The sequence below is a fragment of the Apteryx mantelli genome, chromosome 3, assembly GCF_036417845.1.
Source record: "Apteryx mantelli isolate bAptMan1 chromosome 3, bAptMan1.hap1, whole genome shotgun sequence".
NCBI lineage: Eukaryota > Metazoa > Chordata > Aves > Apterygiformes > Apterygidae > Apteryx > Apteryx mantelli.
Window position 1 is genome coordinate 82,824,502 of NC_089980.1, and position 18,175 is coordinate 82,842,676.

An 18,175-nucleotide genomic window follows, 5' to 3' on the forward strand; every position below is an offset into this window, starting at 1 on the left:
ATGTGGAGAGGAAAAGTTTCAGGAAAGAGGTGTGCTAAGGAAATGACCCAGAAGGGTGAGCATACTGATGTTTAGGAAGCTGGAGAGCTCCAACAGGACAAGGGCCTCAAGAGAGCCCAGCTGACAGTAGCTTTGTCTGAACAGTGCTTTAGGCATTAAATTTAACCACAGGTAGCTGAAGCATCACCAGTTTACCAATCGTAGACTTAGTCCTTCCACTTACATAAGTGAGGAAAGAGAGGTGTAGCTGAGGGCAAGTTGGCCCTGTCACAGGCTTGCAAATAAAATAGAAATGCAGAGTAACACAGACTAGCTAATTTTATGCTTGACACTTGTTTTTTGTTTGATAATATTTGTTGCGTTTTGGAGTTGGAGCTTCCTCAGGTACAGTCAGCCCCCCCTCCTTTCTTTTCCAGTCTCAAAAAAAAAAAAAAAAAAAAGGATTGAAACAAACTGATAGCTAAAACTGTCAGGTTCTGCAATTTCTTACAGTGTTTCTGAGTATTTACCTATGGTTCTTTTGTTGCTTAAAAAAAATTATTTCATCATTTCTGCTTATCAAGAGAAAATACGTGGTATGCTCAGCTGTTTCATCCTTTGAATGTGGAGACCAGCTTATCTGCATAGCGTGAGTTTGAGAAAGTAAGTCCCCGCTTGAGTAAAGCAGTCTCCACCATATGTAAATAGGTTCACTTTGGTTTTGTGTCTCTAGCCAGTGATATAAAGGATGTTACATCTTTGTCAATTAATAATTTTGTCTTCAGAAGCTAATAATGGAAACCAGATGGAATTCCATTAAGTTGTCATAGTGTTGCTCCTGTATCACATAATGCTACATATATTGTTTTTGATTTTCTATTTCTGTAAACACAGTGAGTGGCAGTCACAATTTCTCTGGATTTCAAGTAGTACTTGGACTATCCCATTTATGATTTACTTATCAGAAGATCAAATAGTGGATGATAAATTATCAACTGATTGTAAGATGAAAGACTAAATTATTCACATACTCCAATTAACCTAAAAGCCCTGAAAGTAGAACAAGAATATGTTGTTCCCAATATGCATACCACTTTCTCAAACATCCATGTATATTCAGAATGCTTAATGAAAGAAAGCCCTGCAAAATCGGCAGCTACAGCAAGATGTTTTTGCATAGTAACAATAAGACATTAGCACAGACAGGTACTAACAGAAGGCGTCTCAGATTTTGTTGTGCACAGCATATGTTGATAAAATCTAAGCTGGACTCCTAATGAAAATACTGTGAAATTAGAGATTATTTATAATCACAGAATAGTTATGATTGGAATGGACTTTTGGAGATCATCTAGTCAAACCCCTGCTCAAAGCAGGGTGAACATCCACTTGGGCAGAGCCAGTTTACCCGGGATCTTACAATGGGAACATTGTGGTTACTTTAAAATAAGAGTGTCCAGCCACATCTCCTTAGAGAAGTTCCATTAGATCTAATGGAAGTATTGGAAGTGTTTCTCAGACCTGCTATGTAATGATAAAATGAAGGTTTGAAAGAAAAGGCTAACCTTGAAATTTAAAACAAAACAAAACAAAACAAAAACACCTCTGGCCTTTTCAGTTGAGGAAGTAAAAACTTTGGGAGACGAAGATAAAGTTTTTTCCTATGTATTTAGCACTATTAAGCTGATCATAAGATATTTGTGCGCAGTTGGGTCTGACAGCAAAATAAAAATAATGTTCCATATTTGGCATTTAACTTCTGAATAAAAATGTAGAGACTTATTTGTGCAAAACTGTATGTGGATGATGATTTAAAAATATGAAAGGAAGATAATGGACAGGATGTGGCATCTTAAATGTGTAATACAAAAAGCTATTAAAAATTAAATTTCTGAAAGAAAGGTAAAGTTGATGTAGCAGTAATGTACTACTTTTAGGACGCATCCACTTTCCTTAACAGACTACTTCCTAATAAAAACTTTCCCTGTAGAGATGAATGCTTCTTTGACATGGAATTATAAAACCTCTTTAAATGTTTTACAAGTTGCCATAATCTGTGCACTTTCCCAGAATGATACTAGCCTGGTATAATGAGTTTAGGAATACTGATCCTATTAAACATGCAGCTTTCAAATCTACACTTAATGAGATGTCTGTTTCATTCACTGCATGTGCTTCAGTGACTCGTATAAAGATTTTAGTAAGAGCTGAGGATTTCAAACAAAGCTTCAGAGATGTCTGCAAGTGAAGTACTGGAAATCTGATAACATTAAAACAATGAGTACCTTCAAGTGTCCTGAAAGATCGCCACTTCAGCAAACATGCAGAATTACAACAGAGTTAATTTTGGTGGTTTGATAGTAAAATCTTTATTGTCACATTACTTCAAAGTGTTCTTTTTGTCTTCTACCTGAATTCCAAAAATAGATGTCAGTGCATATATTCTGAGCTTTTCTTAATGGGCCTTTGAATTCCTTGAAGGATAACAATGCCTTGTGAGTTAAATAGTAATATTAAATCCAGACAGGTAAAATGTAAGGTTCTGGAGCAAAAATATTTAGTTGAAGAGCTTGTCTACCACTGGATTTACTTTGACAAGCAATTCAAAATTGATAAGTAATTTAATTCAATTCTTATAGGAAACACAAGTGTCTAGGACACTTATTTAACTCATTCCCTTGTCTAATATCTAACTCTTAACAGCTTCAACTTTCCCACATCCAAGAAAAGAAAGTTCTTGGCATATACCGAGGCTCAGGATTGATGGGAAGAGTCTTCGAAAGAAAGTTCTCAACTAAAACACTACTTACAGACAGTTCTTAAAGGCGTATATATTGACTAGCTAAAGTTCCAGGGAAGCTGCCCCTCTCATTCCTTTATCATACATCCTTCCCTGAGTAGATGAAATCAGCTTTTCTTAAGTCAGATCAGTTGTCTATGAGCTGTTTTCTGCGCTGAATTTAGTTAACGTAGACGTCTGTTCTTACAAAGGTAGTCTGCTTGGTAGGTGAACAGCTGTACTGTCTAGTAGTTCAGATTTGTAGGGGATTTAAATGTTTTATTTGTCTCCTCAAATTAACCATATTCAATGGTATAATAATGAAAAAAAAAAGTAGAAATACACAGAAATGACACTCGTTAAAGCTGAACTGAATACCTATTTCTAGTTGTTTCATTCCACTTCTTACTGGGACAGTGACTGAACACTTAGAAGTATCGGATGAATTTTGGAACCAGAATTAAGTCGTCGTCGTCCCAAAAAAAAAGAAAAAAAAAGAGACAGTAGACCAATATTGGGAGAGGACCTAGTAAGGAAAAACAGCAGAATCTTGGTATACTTAAAATTATCTTCTTGGAAGAAACTTGTCATGTTCTGAAAAGTGCTGCACACTAGCAGGATGGCTTTTTCAGTTTGCAGTCTTAGCTCTTGATGCTTAGTGTGAGCTTTCAGTAGGCAGAGGTGTGTGATGGCTACTTTGTCCATATGAGTTGTATATTTGCGTATTAAAAAAAAACCACACAAGAATGTATTTGCATACCATATGAATTACATATTAATCAGAGCAATTATTCTGTGGATTAAATTATATTTCCAGTTTTTGGAGGGGAATCTGCACAAAAGATTTTAAGAGGAGGAAAAGTAAAAATCTAAGGCAAAGTAGCAAGCATTGTAGAAAGCCACTAAGTGCTTCTGAAGTCTTCACAACTGATGAAACACTGAGCAATCTTCTATAATATGTCTAGAAATCTTTACTTATCAGAGTGGATTGAAAACTGACAGGCATGAAGTAGTACCTTTAATCAGTAACGTAGAGGTTACTTAGAGGTACCTAGAGGTACCTAAAAAGGTAGTTTGTTAAAATGTAAAATTCACAGAAAACTGGGAACAGCCTCTTCCTTCCTATATAGACTGACATTTAAACTGGAGAAAAGTACAAAAAATAGCTGAAAGAGGATAAAACCTGTAAGCCCTTTAGAAGACCATCCTACAGCCCCACCATGCATTGATTTATGTTGGATATATCTATAGTGTATGTCAGCAAATGGAAAAGCAACTAGAAGCAAGAGCAACTCAGAACACATGAAAGTCAGCCACCTTCTTTATGTGCTGAAAGCTTAGAAGCCCAACTGCTGGGTACCAGTCTTACACATATTTTGTGCCTGGGCTCTGAATCGCCTGTAGGGAAGCGCTCAGATGCGTGGATTTATAGAATGCCTCATATCCAAGTGGAGAGGATGAAAAGTTAAACAGGATGAGAAGAATAAAGCAGGGGGTTTTCTTAAGTGGAAGAGAAGGAAATTCTTTAAAATGCTTTAAGTTTTATAATGATGGCTTTCCCTCTATCTTCTGTGTTTTGCTGTTTAGTACTGTTGTAGTTTAATGCGTGTATATATTAAAAAAAAAAAGCTTAATCTTTTTCTAGCTGAAAGTATCACTTTATGGAAATATAATTAGCATCTATAAATGCAGTAAGGATAATATTTCTTACAATAAAGTATCAGATAGGGATTATAACCCTATTTGTTTATTTCACCAGAATGCAGAAATTTCAGTTTTTGAAGTGAACATCCGTTTTGTTGGTGGACTTCTTTCAGCTTACTATCTTTCAGGAGAAGAGGTAAGATATTTTCATATGTTTTATTTGAAATATCACCATCTAGATAGGTAGTTAGCTCTTAGATTGTTAATCTCTTCTATTTATCAGAAATAAACTTGTCTAAATCTTTGAAAATTTGACTTGTCCAGAGAAGACCTGTCTGCTAGATTTTCTTCCTTCTATCTGTACTATCACTTTGTGTAAGTGTTTAGTGTTTTGTTTTGTTTTTATCTCAGTTCAAATCACACCTAGTGTGTTCTTACTGGGCTTTGTGTTGGAATGTGCAATAATGCTGTGGCAGTGGTAGATTTGATGCAGTGGGTACCTGCTTCTCGAATCATCCTGGAGAATGTTCTTTTACTAATAAACTACACCTCTGGCAAAGCTACTGGCCTTTCTGATATGACTGAAACGTCAGCTGAAAGGAAAAGACATGTTAAGAAAGAGAATAACTAGTAAGCCTATGCATGTGAATATCATTAGAGCATTAATCTCCAATTAATCTCTATTGCCTTCTCAATAATGAGTTTCAAAGGTCCTATCACAATGCCTGTCATGGTTTCTGGAGAGGATGAAGAAGCAATTTTGTCTAAGAGCTTTGATTAATGCAGTTATTTTTCTAATGAATTTAGAGAGGGCTACACTGTCACATGTACTATGATTTTTCAAATTTTTGGCTCGGCACTTGGTCTTTAATTTTACTAATTTAAATTCTCATTCCTGTCAATGGATTATAATAGCTTTTTTTTGTAGGAATAACGCAGATTAAAACTCTTAAATCACAAGTTGAACTTAGCATCAGATTCCTTTAAATCCAAAGCAATTATTTGTGCAAACTCCACAAAAACCTAAAGTTGTATAGTTTTCTTTTATATATAAATTTCATAATTATTAGCTAAAGTTCTGTTTTGAACCTGTCGCTTTAAGTTATCTTAAATTGTATAGCTTTTGTGTTGTTTTTTTGTTAAAATTCATTACCATGTCAAAGTTATATACTTGAAAAAGCAGTTTTGAGGAGACAATATTTCTCTAATGTTTGTATGTCTTGAGTAGACTTACCTGCTTATTTCTCATGATTCTGTTCTCAGTGCAAGTGGTATTGAAAAGATGTAAATGTTTTAAAATGTATAGTTTTTCGTGTTTTAACTTGCTTACAATATTTTGGAAAAAAAATTGTACTTTTGACCCATTTCAAATTCACATTTAACATTAATGAAAAATTTTGAAAAAGGGTTAGTAGCTGGTTTCATCTTTACTATATATTGTTTTACCTAATGCTTCATCTCTGACTTTTGAAGGAAATCAGTTGTATTCCTACGGTAATTCACCAACCAAGAAATAAGCATATCTAAGAGTAGCTTTAGAATTAAAGGCTCTTGCTTCTATGATTAAATAGTTGTATTCCACCAGTTGTCTCTTTCACTGCAGACCTACTTCTCATAAACTGTAGGGGGTTTTTCAGTATAACCTATTGCTAAATTTTGATTAACTGGTTGTGACAGATATAGAAAATACTTCCTGGCAAACAGTGAGCTGGTAGAGGACATTAAGACCTTTAAATTAAGTGGTGACTGACTGCCAAGAAATGCCTGAACAATTTGTCATCAGTGCTGTTAAGTTCATTTATACGTTGATGGTTTATATCTTGTGTCTGTTGATGTGCAGTCTCACTTTTAATCAATGGATGTAGCTTCTCCTAATACCTTGTCATTGCTTCTCAACCATTCCTTCACCTTTAGTGAGGCAGTTTTACCGCTATATCTTGGACTAGATTTATAGCCATACTGATGTTAAATAAAACTCTGTTGTACAAATGAAATGAGGAAATGGCACATTTGAAACAAAAGAAGGTGTTTCACACCATACATAATTAAGTGGAGCTCTTTGCCATGGGATATTATTGACACTGGATGTTAATGGCAATTCTCAAAATGAATGGACTCATTAATGGAAGGAAAACGAGCTCCTGAAAATGAAGATGAAATGTTTAAGTAAGGAGGGCCCTGAGTCCCTGCAGGTTGGGAAAGATACCATCCATGTTTGCCACTGCTTTTTATGCTCTTTCATAGACATCTACTGTCCAAGGCAGAATGATGGTCCGGACTTCACATTCCTAAACTAGTAGTTGTAATAGCAGCTTAGAGAACGTAACTCTGCATGCTTCCTCCTGGACCTCTTAGAAAGTCTTCTGCCCTTCTCAAAATTAGGGAAGCTCTCTTCTTGATTTGTTTCCTACATCTAAGATACCAAAGCAATAACCAGCTGCTGAATATAGGAAGAGCTGAGTGCAGCTCTTCTGATGACAGAGCACCCGTGCAGCGGTATGACGTCCCCTTGTTGCATAAGCCTGTCCTTCACCGGTGCTGCTGACAGGGTGGCAAGGGCTTAGGTCCCCAGAGTCTGGCTGCCTGCATAGAAAGTGTGTCTTTCATCATCCTTAAGTCCATTATATTAGTGGGCCTCCCTAAGAAATTGGAACAGTCTGTGCATAGGTAAACTATGGAGGATTAATTTTCTCTGTAAAAAGTTCGTAATACTCTTTACCAGATTAACTATTTAAAAATTTTATATTCGCTGTGCTCACTTGTCAATATCCTAATTAAAGAAAGCGATGTTTCAGTAAAAGGAGTGACAGAAATAATTGTTTGGACTTCTGAATTACATTTCCGTGGTTAATGATCCAAAGCTGCACCATATTGTATGTCCCATAATCATTTGTAAGTCTAACTAATCATGATTAGAAAATATTTTATCATACTGAGAAAATTCTAAAACATCTTGCTCGCATAATAGTTCGTTCAGATAAAGGCACCAATGTGACTAATTTAAGAAATGAACAAATGGAATACTTTGCCTGCTGATCAGTGCATGGTGCTCACTTACAAATAGAGCTATGAACTGCTTTATATTAAACTTCCTAGAATTTGTGCCTTACTGGAATTAATTTGAACTGTATAAAAGTCCTAGAACAGTGTCATACACTTTAAATCAATGTGTTTTTTTATGATTGCTATTTAAATTCAAACTAGAAAGAATTCCAGTCAAATACCAAACTTTGGTTGTAAAATAGCTACAAATATCAGAAAACTTGATTTCAAGAAAAGTTATTTTGCAACTTGGTATGACCTTTTTCATATTTGCACTGCAAAGAAAGATGTCTGGTAAGGAGGAAGAGTGTTTAGAACTGCTCTGCAGTATTTTCCAGTCTGATGCTAAATTTCTGGTATGCCAGAAGGAGTGAAGAGTATTGTCTGCAACAAGTTCCCCTGTTCTGCAAACCTAGAAAAAATATTTTTTCCTCTTGTTTGTAACACACTTCTATATGCAGTCATATAAGGAGATAATTCTGTATTAACTTTTGGAGGAGGACGACACTATGTCCTCCGACAGCAGCTAAGACCCCTCTTGGAAGTCATGGAGATGACATGAACATTATCTCTCTGTAGCACTGCAGTCTTCATAGTGACACTGATGCTTGTATATGGACACTTTAAAAAAAAAAATCCAACTTGCTCTGCTTTATTGATAGTTTGTTCTTATAGGTACTGTTAAAATTACTTTTGTTGCCTAATAAGGGGACTGTTTTACTGAAGGCTGGTTCCACAGTCAGTGGCTATGTTACATAGGCAGAAATGGAAGGAGCTTTCAATGATAATTGCTGTTTGTTTGATTAGCTCCAAAAGTAAATCCACTGTGGTCTGAGGTGCCTAAGGTGTATGTGACTTTTAGATCACGTTGACAAGTTCCCAAATTCTTTTGAAGTTTTTTTGTTTTCTAAATGGGGTGACAAAATATTTTTTGAGTGAAAATATTTTGGGTTCAGCAGCTGTTCTTCCTGCATAATATAACTTTCTCTTTTCTGGGAATAAAAACAATTGTGTTCACTAGAGGAAGACGAAATAAATTTGATAATGATCAACTTGAAGTTTGTATTGCTTCTTTTCGTGGCATGAAGCAGAAATGTGACAGAATTTCTTACTCCGGCACTATATTCGGTTGAAGGAATGGGAATTTATCCTGATCAGGATGAAGCAAAAATACATTCTTCCTGTTGATAGCTATTGGACTTTATCAGTTTCATATATCGCTCTCTACCAACTTTTAGTCAAAGCAAAAAATGAAAAAAGTGATTACATATCCCTTATTTAGGAATATCTATATTTAGAATAGGTGTTGCAGTACAATTATTCGACCTCGCTTGATGATTTTGGCCTCCTGTCTGACTTCAGGCCTAATCATTGCCCACTTAAAACAGCCATCTAGCAGTGATGATAGTGCTGTCTTATTAATGAGAGGTAGACAAGAAATAATGATGCAGATGCTATTGATCTTGAGCTGCTTTTGCCAGGCTGACCACAAAACATTGCTGACTTCAGAGAGTACTTAGATGCTACAGAATTTGCCTGTAATTATTTTTATCTGGCTCTTCTTCCCTTCTAGAGGTTTCTCTTATGGGGAATATTTAATTCAATAAATACAAAAATATATAACTCATCATTTTGCTAAATCTTGAAGAGTAGTAGGATGAAGTTTGCTACATACAGAAGGGTACTGACCTGTTTCAAATTAGTAATGTAAGTTCCAATAGAGATCCCTAGGGGTTCTTATCTCACCAGTGTGAGAATTGACCACGTTTTATCTTCTGCTTCCTTTCACTCAACTTAATGCTAATTGAACAAGAGGACCTTCCTTTTATGTCCTGAAAGCTTGATTTCTAATGCTGCTTGAAGCTCCAGGCATACTGTATCAGCTTGATCACTTCTGTATGCATGCTACTTAATCCCTCCTTAACCATCTTCAGACTGGCAGTAGAATTCCATATTTGTCCATATTTAGTAGAAACTAGAAGACTGCAATTGCCTGTAGTTTTCTACAGCCCTGTTTTAAAATTTGGGTCATGTTTGCCACCTACCATCCATCTGCTGCCACTTTAAATGATACATCAGTACTTCACCAGTTCAATGTTTTAGTTCCTTTAAAGTTCTGAAATGATCCTGATAATTTGCTGTGGTTTTATTGATTCCTTTTCTTTCCCCTTTCCCCTTTCCCCTTTCCTTTCCACCCCTATTTCATAGGACCCTAAAGTAGTTCAGCTTGGATGAGGCCTCAAAAGGTCATCTAGTCCAACCTCAATATTAGGACAATGTGTTAGGCTTGTCCTTGGGAACCTGCCCACGCTCTTCAAGACTAAACACTGCAAAGTTAGCTTTTCCGCAATGTCTTTGTTTCATGCAGTGCTCCTTTTACATATATATATCTCTAATTGTTCCTCTTGGCTCACTGGCAGGCCTCATGTTTCTCACTTTTTTTCCCCCCTCCAGTTGTTATTTTTGTAACTTTTTAAAGTTTTCCCTCAAAAATCACCTTTAGGTTGATTTTTTTTTTTTTTTTTTAATTTAACTTGTCAGACTTTGTTCATTTCTGTGCTCCTTATTTGGAGAAAATACACTTTTGCTTTTAATTGCTGCCTTTACTGTCAGACCAAAATAAGACAGTAGTCATCTGAGTCTTTTGATTTAAGAATCTTTTGACTCTGAATCTTCCTCTTTTATTAAGTGACCTCTATGTCACCTCCAAGCACTCTACCTGTTCAGCTGTTCCTTTCTAAGTTCATTTCAGCTAGTATCCTCAATTCTCTTTCATTTCTCTTAAATGTTGCCGAGGTGGACCCTTTGTTTATAAGATGTTGATTTGGATCATATGGTCACTGTTAGTTTCTCTTTGATTAGTAGCATGTTGAACTTAGCCAAGAGCAACTCTTTCTCTTATAGACTCTTGAGTTTCTGCAAAAAGCAGTCATTGCAATGTGTAAAAATACAATTTATATCCCACCCTGATGCAACATTTAAGTCTACTCAGGGACAGAGAAGGATGTAAAATCTCCAGTAATTGTCTCTTACAGTTATAGTCTGTGTAATCTCCATGAATATTTCAATGACCTTTAATAGACCTAACAGTTCTCCTTCTGTGCTAGCTGCATCAAAATATACTACAGTGCAGTTATGCTCTGGCTCTTGGTGAAACCCATCCCTCCTTTATAGGTTTCCTGGAGTCTTGAAAGCTGCCTCGTTCCGAATAATTCTGTCCCCCTTCTGCCAGTGCTTCTTGCTCAGCTGCTCTGCGCAAGTCTGCCTCTCAAGCTGGCCCCACACATAATGCTGAGGAAGTTGCAAAGAACAGTAACACAGAGAGGCTGATTTTTTCAGTCTCCTACTTGATTTAAATTTTGCTTCTCATTGTTTCACCTCTTCCCTCTCTCCTTTGGGGTTACTGATATCCACAAATATAAACCATGGCTGGGAATCCTACCAGGCTGTAAGGAAAGTATCCAAAGCCTCATGGAGTCTGTCACCTCTACACCAGGCAAGCAATACACTGCTGGCACTGCCACTACCAACAATTTTTTTGCCTTGTAATAAAGACCCTCAGGCCAACTGTATCAATATAAAGTGAAAACAGTGGCAATTCACACTAATTCAGTGAATTGCTAACTGCTGGAGCTCAGCAGTGGGTATGTGTCTCTTTCGGCTGTCTGCCATGAGCTTGAATATCTACAGCGGGGGGGGGGGAAAGGAGCTACAGTGATACCTGCTTCAGCTGCCCTATGTAAGCCCACTGTAAAACCAGGAGCCAGTGCCCTGATTCTGGTCTGAAAAACGTGAGTTTAGAACTCTGACCACCATCTTCATTTCTAATGGTTTTCCCTTAGCGTAACTAAATGGAGTTTGTGTGTGTTTTGGGAGGTTTTTTTTCATTTGTCCCAAAACAGGCTTATTTGTCATGTCTTTGCATTCATGCACTGAGTTTAGAAATAACTAAATAGAAATGCTTCATCACTCATCGCATTAATTTTAACAAAAAATCCCTGCTCACCTCAGACTACTGTGGCATCATGCTAAAGCTGGTAAATTGTTAGATAGGTTAGAAAGGAGAATGGATGATAATGAGAGCTAAGTAATATCTGATTCTGATTGTAACAGCTGGTGCATTTGACATGAACTCATGAGCTATAATATTAAGTAGAATTCAAGCAGCTGAGAGGAAGCCGGTTTGTTTGTTCTGAGGATTTGGCTCCCAACCAGCCCTTGCAGTTTCACTTGAATGTGGTTCTACAGAACAGTTGGAGAGGGCATGACTACAAGAAATCCTAGTGCCAGTGCTTTCCTTTTGAGCAGCAGTTCTAAATAGACCTGAAATAAGAATTCTTTGCATATGTGCTAATATTTTCTACAGAAGAAATGATACGTTATTAAGTCTATCCAGAGACAACATATACCCACAAAGAAATTCAGTCCTGAAGACAGCCATCTCTTTCATGTATCTCGTTATTCAGTTCTGTCATTTTGCAGCACCAAATACTATTGTAATAAAAAAGCCGAGTAAAAGGAGAATAAAAATGTGTTGCTGAAGAGTTAGTGGCATAGTCCTGCTTGCAAGTTTAATGGAAAATGCACAAGATATGGTTAAGTAGATTATTTCTGGCTCTGTGGAGCCACTTGCAAGCAATGTTGAGATTGTCGCAAATATACTATCCATATCTAAAGAATTTTATATATATGTACACTGTGCGCGCACACACACACACACACCAAGAATCTGACTTATTTCTGCAAATGAAAGGAACAGCAAAATATCTCAGCTGGTGCTGACAGTGGAAGTAGATCAGCGTTAATTTAGCCTTTTTAATTATAGGCAAAATAAATGGTTTGGGAAAGTACATATTTATATTCTCTCTGTGGATATATAATAAAAGGATAATTAGGTGTCTCAAAGGTAACAAATCATACTGCATCATTGTACTGGTGATTTTTTTTTTCTCCAAAAAGTACTGGTAAAAATCACGTGCACTTGCATTTAACTCTGAGCACAAAGTAGATTAGCTCTTTCTTAATGTTTAGCCACTTTTTGTAGGATTCTGTTCTGTGCTGTGTCTCCATAGACTGATTCTGATCCAGAAGTTATTTTTAATTGAGTTGAGAATTAGGTAGATATAGCCCTTCTCTCCTTATTAGCTTTGAGAAGATAAAAGTGTGAACCATTCAGTAGAAGATTTCTGTTTTTTTTCATTCTGTAGGAAACTATTAAAATGTTTCATCAGATTTCCAAATTTGACTTTCTTAAAGAATCCTTCAACTTTTGAATCTCTTTGCAAAGTTTAATTACTTTTATTAAAGAATATGTGAGAGTTACTTCTAAGTATTTTAAATATAAATCAAGTGAATAGACGTGTAAGTATATGATGAAATGGGGAAAGTTCTCATTTAAAAAACTGAATCTGAACCTAAAATTGGCAGAAGGTCTGTTTGCATAAAGGTCATGGAGTATGGTTAGGAAACGGTATTTCAGTAGAGCCTTACTATTCCTAAATGAGGGCATGAGATTTTGGACTGTGGGATGAGATGTGGATATACATTGGAGAGAGATTTCAAAAAAGATGCTTTATTCTTTTGTCTGGTAATGTCCCACACAGAGAGTACTTGTCAGAAAAACAATAACTCTTAGAGTATCCTAGGGAGAAACTACTGGCATATTTTTTATTGCTGATGGGCTTTAAGAAAAGAAATAGTTCTTTGCACTAGGAGTCTTGCATTTTCCCTGGGATGTTGTGACATGCATCGAGAGATGTCAGGAAAAGGTACTGGAGTACAACAAACACTCATTTTATGAAGCTCCAGCAAGAGGTTAAACCTCATCAAATTTGCTGCTTGAAAGATCAGATTAGACATTCATTACAAAACACCACATTCTGTGCCACATATAGTCCTGCTGCTCCAAGCTAAGTGAAGATCATTGAGAAAATTGAATGCCTCAAATCAGAACTAGACATCATTGCTGTTTTTGCATGCACTTTGTGCCTTCAGCAAAAGGTGTGGGTAATAGCGTGTTTGCTGCCAAAGAAACAGATATCCTGTTAGTCTCCTTTGGATTTAGCTATTATCTTGTCCAGAAGATCAAATCTGAAACAGACCCAAACGAGGCTCTTGGCATTAAGTTAGCATGAACTCTTGAGATTGATTTATGGAGAGTGCTAATTGGCCTGTATATCTTTTGGCAGGATCTATTGTTGGTGCTTTTTCAAACAACAGAAATCTGAAATCAGGAAGAGTGTTGCCAGCAGGCCGAGGGAGGTGATTCTCCCCCTCTACTCAGCCCTGGGGAGGCCACATCTGGAGTACTGCGTCCAGTTCTGGGCTCCCCAGTACAAGAGGGATGTGGCACTACTGGAGCAAGTCCAGCAAAGGGCTACACAGATGATTAGGGGACTGGAGCATCTCTCTTATGAGGACAGGCTGAGAGAGCTGGGCCTGTTTAGCTTGGAGAAGAGAAGGCTGAGAGGAGATCTTATCAACGTGTACAAGTATCTGAAGGGAGGGTGTCAAGAGGATGGGGCCAGACTCTTTTCAGTGGTGCCGAGCGACAGGACGTGAGGCAACAGGCACAAACTGAAACACAGACAGTTCCATCTGAACATGAGGAAAAACTTCTTCACTGTGAGGGTGACAGAGCACTGGAACAGGTTGCCCAGAGAGGTTGCGGAGTCTCCTTCTCTGGAGATATTCAAAACTCGCCTGGACATGATCCTGTGCAACGTACTTTAGGTGACCCTGCTTGAGCAGAGGGGTTGGACTTAGATGATCTCCAGAGGTCCCTTCCAACCTCAACCATTCTGTGATTCTGTGAAAGATAAGAATTGAGATTTTTGCCAGGGCTTCCAGTAATTGTAGGAATCCACGTGCTGGTTTTGTGCCATTTGTTTGTAAAAATGCAACAACTGAGTAATGTTGATTAATGTTGTGGTTGATAAATGAGTGCAGTTCCTGTCTGTTCTGTGCCAAAAGCTTGCCTCTGCCATACACAGACTGTATTTGCACCCTATGTGCAAATAATTGAGTTAGGAATTTGGAAAAGATGTTCACATGAAAAATCCTGTGCCACTTCCAGCACAATTGATGCCAAGGGGAATTCGGGCATTTGGCAGGTGATAGTTCCTAACTAGAGCTGTCATGGAGCATATAAAAGGCAAATCTTGTTCTTCTCAAGTCAATGAATATATGTGCTTGTTAGATATAGGTTTGACTGCACAGTAATGAGCAAACTGCAAACCTTTCTAAAGCCGAAGATTGAGAAGAGGATGAGCAAGATCGTTTCCATTGAGATTTGAAGGATGAAAAAGAAGAGTAATATGTTGTGCCAATGCTTCATAGAAATCTAGCTTGCTTTCATCAAGGAAAAAATAATCTAGGATATATTTAAATAGCAGATTCATTTTTTGATTCCTTGTTTACATTGCAAGCCTTTTGTCAATAAGTATGAAAGACTTAGCTGTTATAATGCACAAAATACTATCATATGGAGGTAGTGTAACCATTAGGAACATAATTACATCATGGAGGTACTGGTCAGCAAAGGTTATTGCATTTGAATGGGTATAGAGTTATATAGGCTGAGAAGGCATCTTTTGCACTTGTCACATGCAGTGTTGGTACCAGAATTTATTAACTAAATAGATTTAGTTTATGGAACCTATTGCTACCAAGCTACGTGTGGAAAAAGCTGGCTGACGTGGACATGTTATACTTTTGTACTTCACAGGTGTTTTCTGATCAGTTATCTTACCATTTAACTTTCTAGTAATACATAAGATATGAGAGGTCAGGAGATGGTAAGATATTCTGAAGGACTTGGGTTTTATGTTCTGATGTCATGTTCAGCTGTGGTATTCTCCACTCAAACACCTTTGATTCCTTATGTTAACCCACCTGACTTTGATTAGCCATTCAAATAATAATTAGTTAAGATAGTATAATGTTGTGGGATTCCGGTCGTTCAGATACATGAAGGCTCAAAAGCTTGTGTAAAACCTGTGTAAACTGACAAAACCCTGACAGTAAACAAGGAAGAATCACTTCAGCAGCAGTGTTACTGGAGCAGAGTCAACCTTCAATTAACAAAAACAATCTTCCCTCTGGCATCGTGGGCCAGTTCCATCATTTCTTGTGACTCAGATGCATCTAACTACCACAAGAGCTCTGCAGCTAGTTAATCTGAGGAACTGGATGTGTCTGGTTTGTTTGTTTTCTCCAGCCTTTAGGCAGTCATCTGCTTTTGCAGGCTAAGCAAAACAACCAGGCTAGTTGTTTTTGGAAGCTGGTTCGGTCCTGTTAGTGATTTAAAGTCATACTGTCCCTTGGGGGGCATGTTGTCCTTAATTTTTGCAGGCATGGCTTGCAGATATGGCAGATATTTTTACAGTCCAGTAGATTCTCAGGATCATCATGTGAAACTCGTTCTCTTCCATTTTTTCTTTAAAAACCCTTTTTTGTTTCCTTCAAACCAACAGCTGCAGAACAAAGTCAGCAGCTCACAGTTCCATTTCTTAAAGGATGCTATTTTTCCCAACTTGTTCTTACAGTTTCAATCTTTTGCCTTTTATTATGCAAAACCAGTGAATAACTCAAACCTTCTCATCAGCATTTGCTGCCTGTAGGATCTCTATAACAAACATCATTCAGCCTATGCTCAGTCTTTTCTCTACAGAGTCGCTTTTATTTTCATTTATATTCAAGAGGGAAGAACAAATCATCATCTTGATTCCAGGCAGGATCGATACCTGCTGGGATGTTCTAGGCAAACAGTGCCACACTGCTACAGGAAACCATGGGGATGGCCCTAAGCTTTCAGTTCATCTGAGGAGACTTGCTCCAATGTCAAATGCCATCAGCTTTTCTGACTTTCTTGGAGGATGTGTGTTAATATGTTTATTAGCTGACCCAAAGCCTTACCAAGAGGCTTTCTGAGACAGCAGGAACAACTCCTTGCTCAACCAATTCCTTCTTAAAGGACTGTGTCAGCTGGTGATAGAAGGACTGAGTTTAGCTGCTGCTAAAATGCCCTTTTGTATAACCCACTTTTGAGACTTTCCTATGTCTAGTCCCAACTTGAAAGTATAGTTAAATTACTATGATGTTTTAATTTACATACCATCATATATAAAAAATATATATATTTTTTAGTTAAATCTGCAAAGTATTCTGTCTAGAATTGGTCATGTAAAGTGTTCAGTCAAACAATAAGTAGAACCGTGCAATGAGTTTTGGGAAAACCAAAAAGAGTTTGCATGACTGTCATGCTTTATTTTTCTCCTTTCTTTTCTCTTTGCCAGATAATGCATTTTCCTCCTCTTTCAGGAAGAAACTCCCCAATTCCTTTTGACTGACAGGCATGTTTTATAACAGAATGTGTAGAATTTGAGAACATGATGCACTTTTTTTTAACATTAAAAATCCTTTATATAAAAGGACAATGTACATAAAAGAGCTCTCCTTTTCCATAGTCAAAGAGGAGATGGTAAGTGGCAGTGTTTTGGGACACTTGCATTGAGTGTGGGGAAGGGAAGCAACGTAGTAGTATCTGTAAATGCTAATACAAGTACTTGAAATCTTTATGGTTACTTCTAACTATCGTTTCCTCCCAATATACCCTGCATTCAAAAATCATGTAATGTTCATCTTTGGGGTGAATGTTTCATCATTGTTTAATTATAGAAATGAATTTCCGGTTTAACGGTAAGAAAAACTTAACTGTAGGGAATTCAGAAAAGCACTTGCATTGCTCATAAATTTATGACTATAAATTTATGGCAGCACTACTCTTCAGTCAGAGCACTTCTTTCTGACTCTTAAGAATTGGAGATGTCTGTTTGCCACCTTATATTTTAGTCATTTTTATGGCTTGTCCAGTAAGAGAAACAGTCTTACAGTAAACAGAAAGGAAGTGAATTAGTCTCCCTGATGATATAGCTTACCACATAAAAGCAGCTTCCTAACTTAGTCCTCCTCTCTTGAAGCCTTCTGTTTGCTTTACATTAAAAGTCAAGAGACTTCATATTTCTTATATCTAATTTAAGGAAAATATACAAACACTTTATTTAGGCTTGTTTTGGATGTGCGCATTATTCATCAGACAATTCAGCAACTATCGTCTTTCAGAGAAATCTCAACAATAAGGAAAGTACTGAGTTGAGAAATCATCATGTTCCTTTCCTACTGTACAAAAGAAGTCTTTTCTTGTTGTATTACTTTTATAAATATCCAGCAAAGTAGTGTGCCAGAAATCTTAGGGAGAAGAAACTTAAGTTCTTAAGAAATAAGCTAAACTTTAACATGTTCCTCTCCTCTGAGAAGTAACTTCTTAAAAAAGCATAATCAATGCAAACTGCTGGCATTACAAAACTCACTTGTCATAGAATCAAGCTAATTCGGTTGCTGTTTGCATAGAATTACAGATACAGGTTGAGCTTACCCAAATGACACCTTCTAAATCCCATTGTTTTAATGGAATTTGCCAAAACAAATGAGAAAAATAGTTTCTACATTGTTAGCTGGTGTGACAGTCATCAACGTCCACTTGTAATTTGAGCAACTACTGTTCTAACATTAGAGTTGGAACAGATAAAAACTCTTGATTCCCTTTCCATAAATAAAAAAGTGAAACAGAAGCTAATCTCTAGCTGCTTGTGGCAGAGAAGCAGAGAAAGATTAATGACAGTTTTATAATCAAATGGTTTGTTCCAAAGTGATCCATGCCATAAATCTAAC

The 18,175-nt window shown here is 37.0% G+C and overlaps 1 protein-coding gene across 1 annotated transcript in view; it reads left to right on the plus strand.

The window, feature by feature from the left end:
• MAN1A1 (mannosidase alpha class 1A member 1) overlaps positions 1-18,175 on the plus strand; it is a 148,430-nt gene that overhangs the window by 54,451 nt on the left and 75,804 nt on the right. Inside the window, exon 4 of the mRNA XM_067293796.1 lies at positions 4,518-4,598. Coding sequence (XP_067149897.1) covers positions 4,518-4,598 — 81 coding nt within the window. The remainder of the gene's footprint in view (positions 1-4,517; positions 4,599-18,175) is intronic.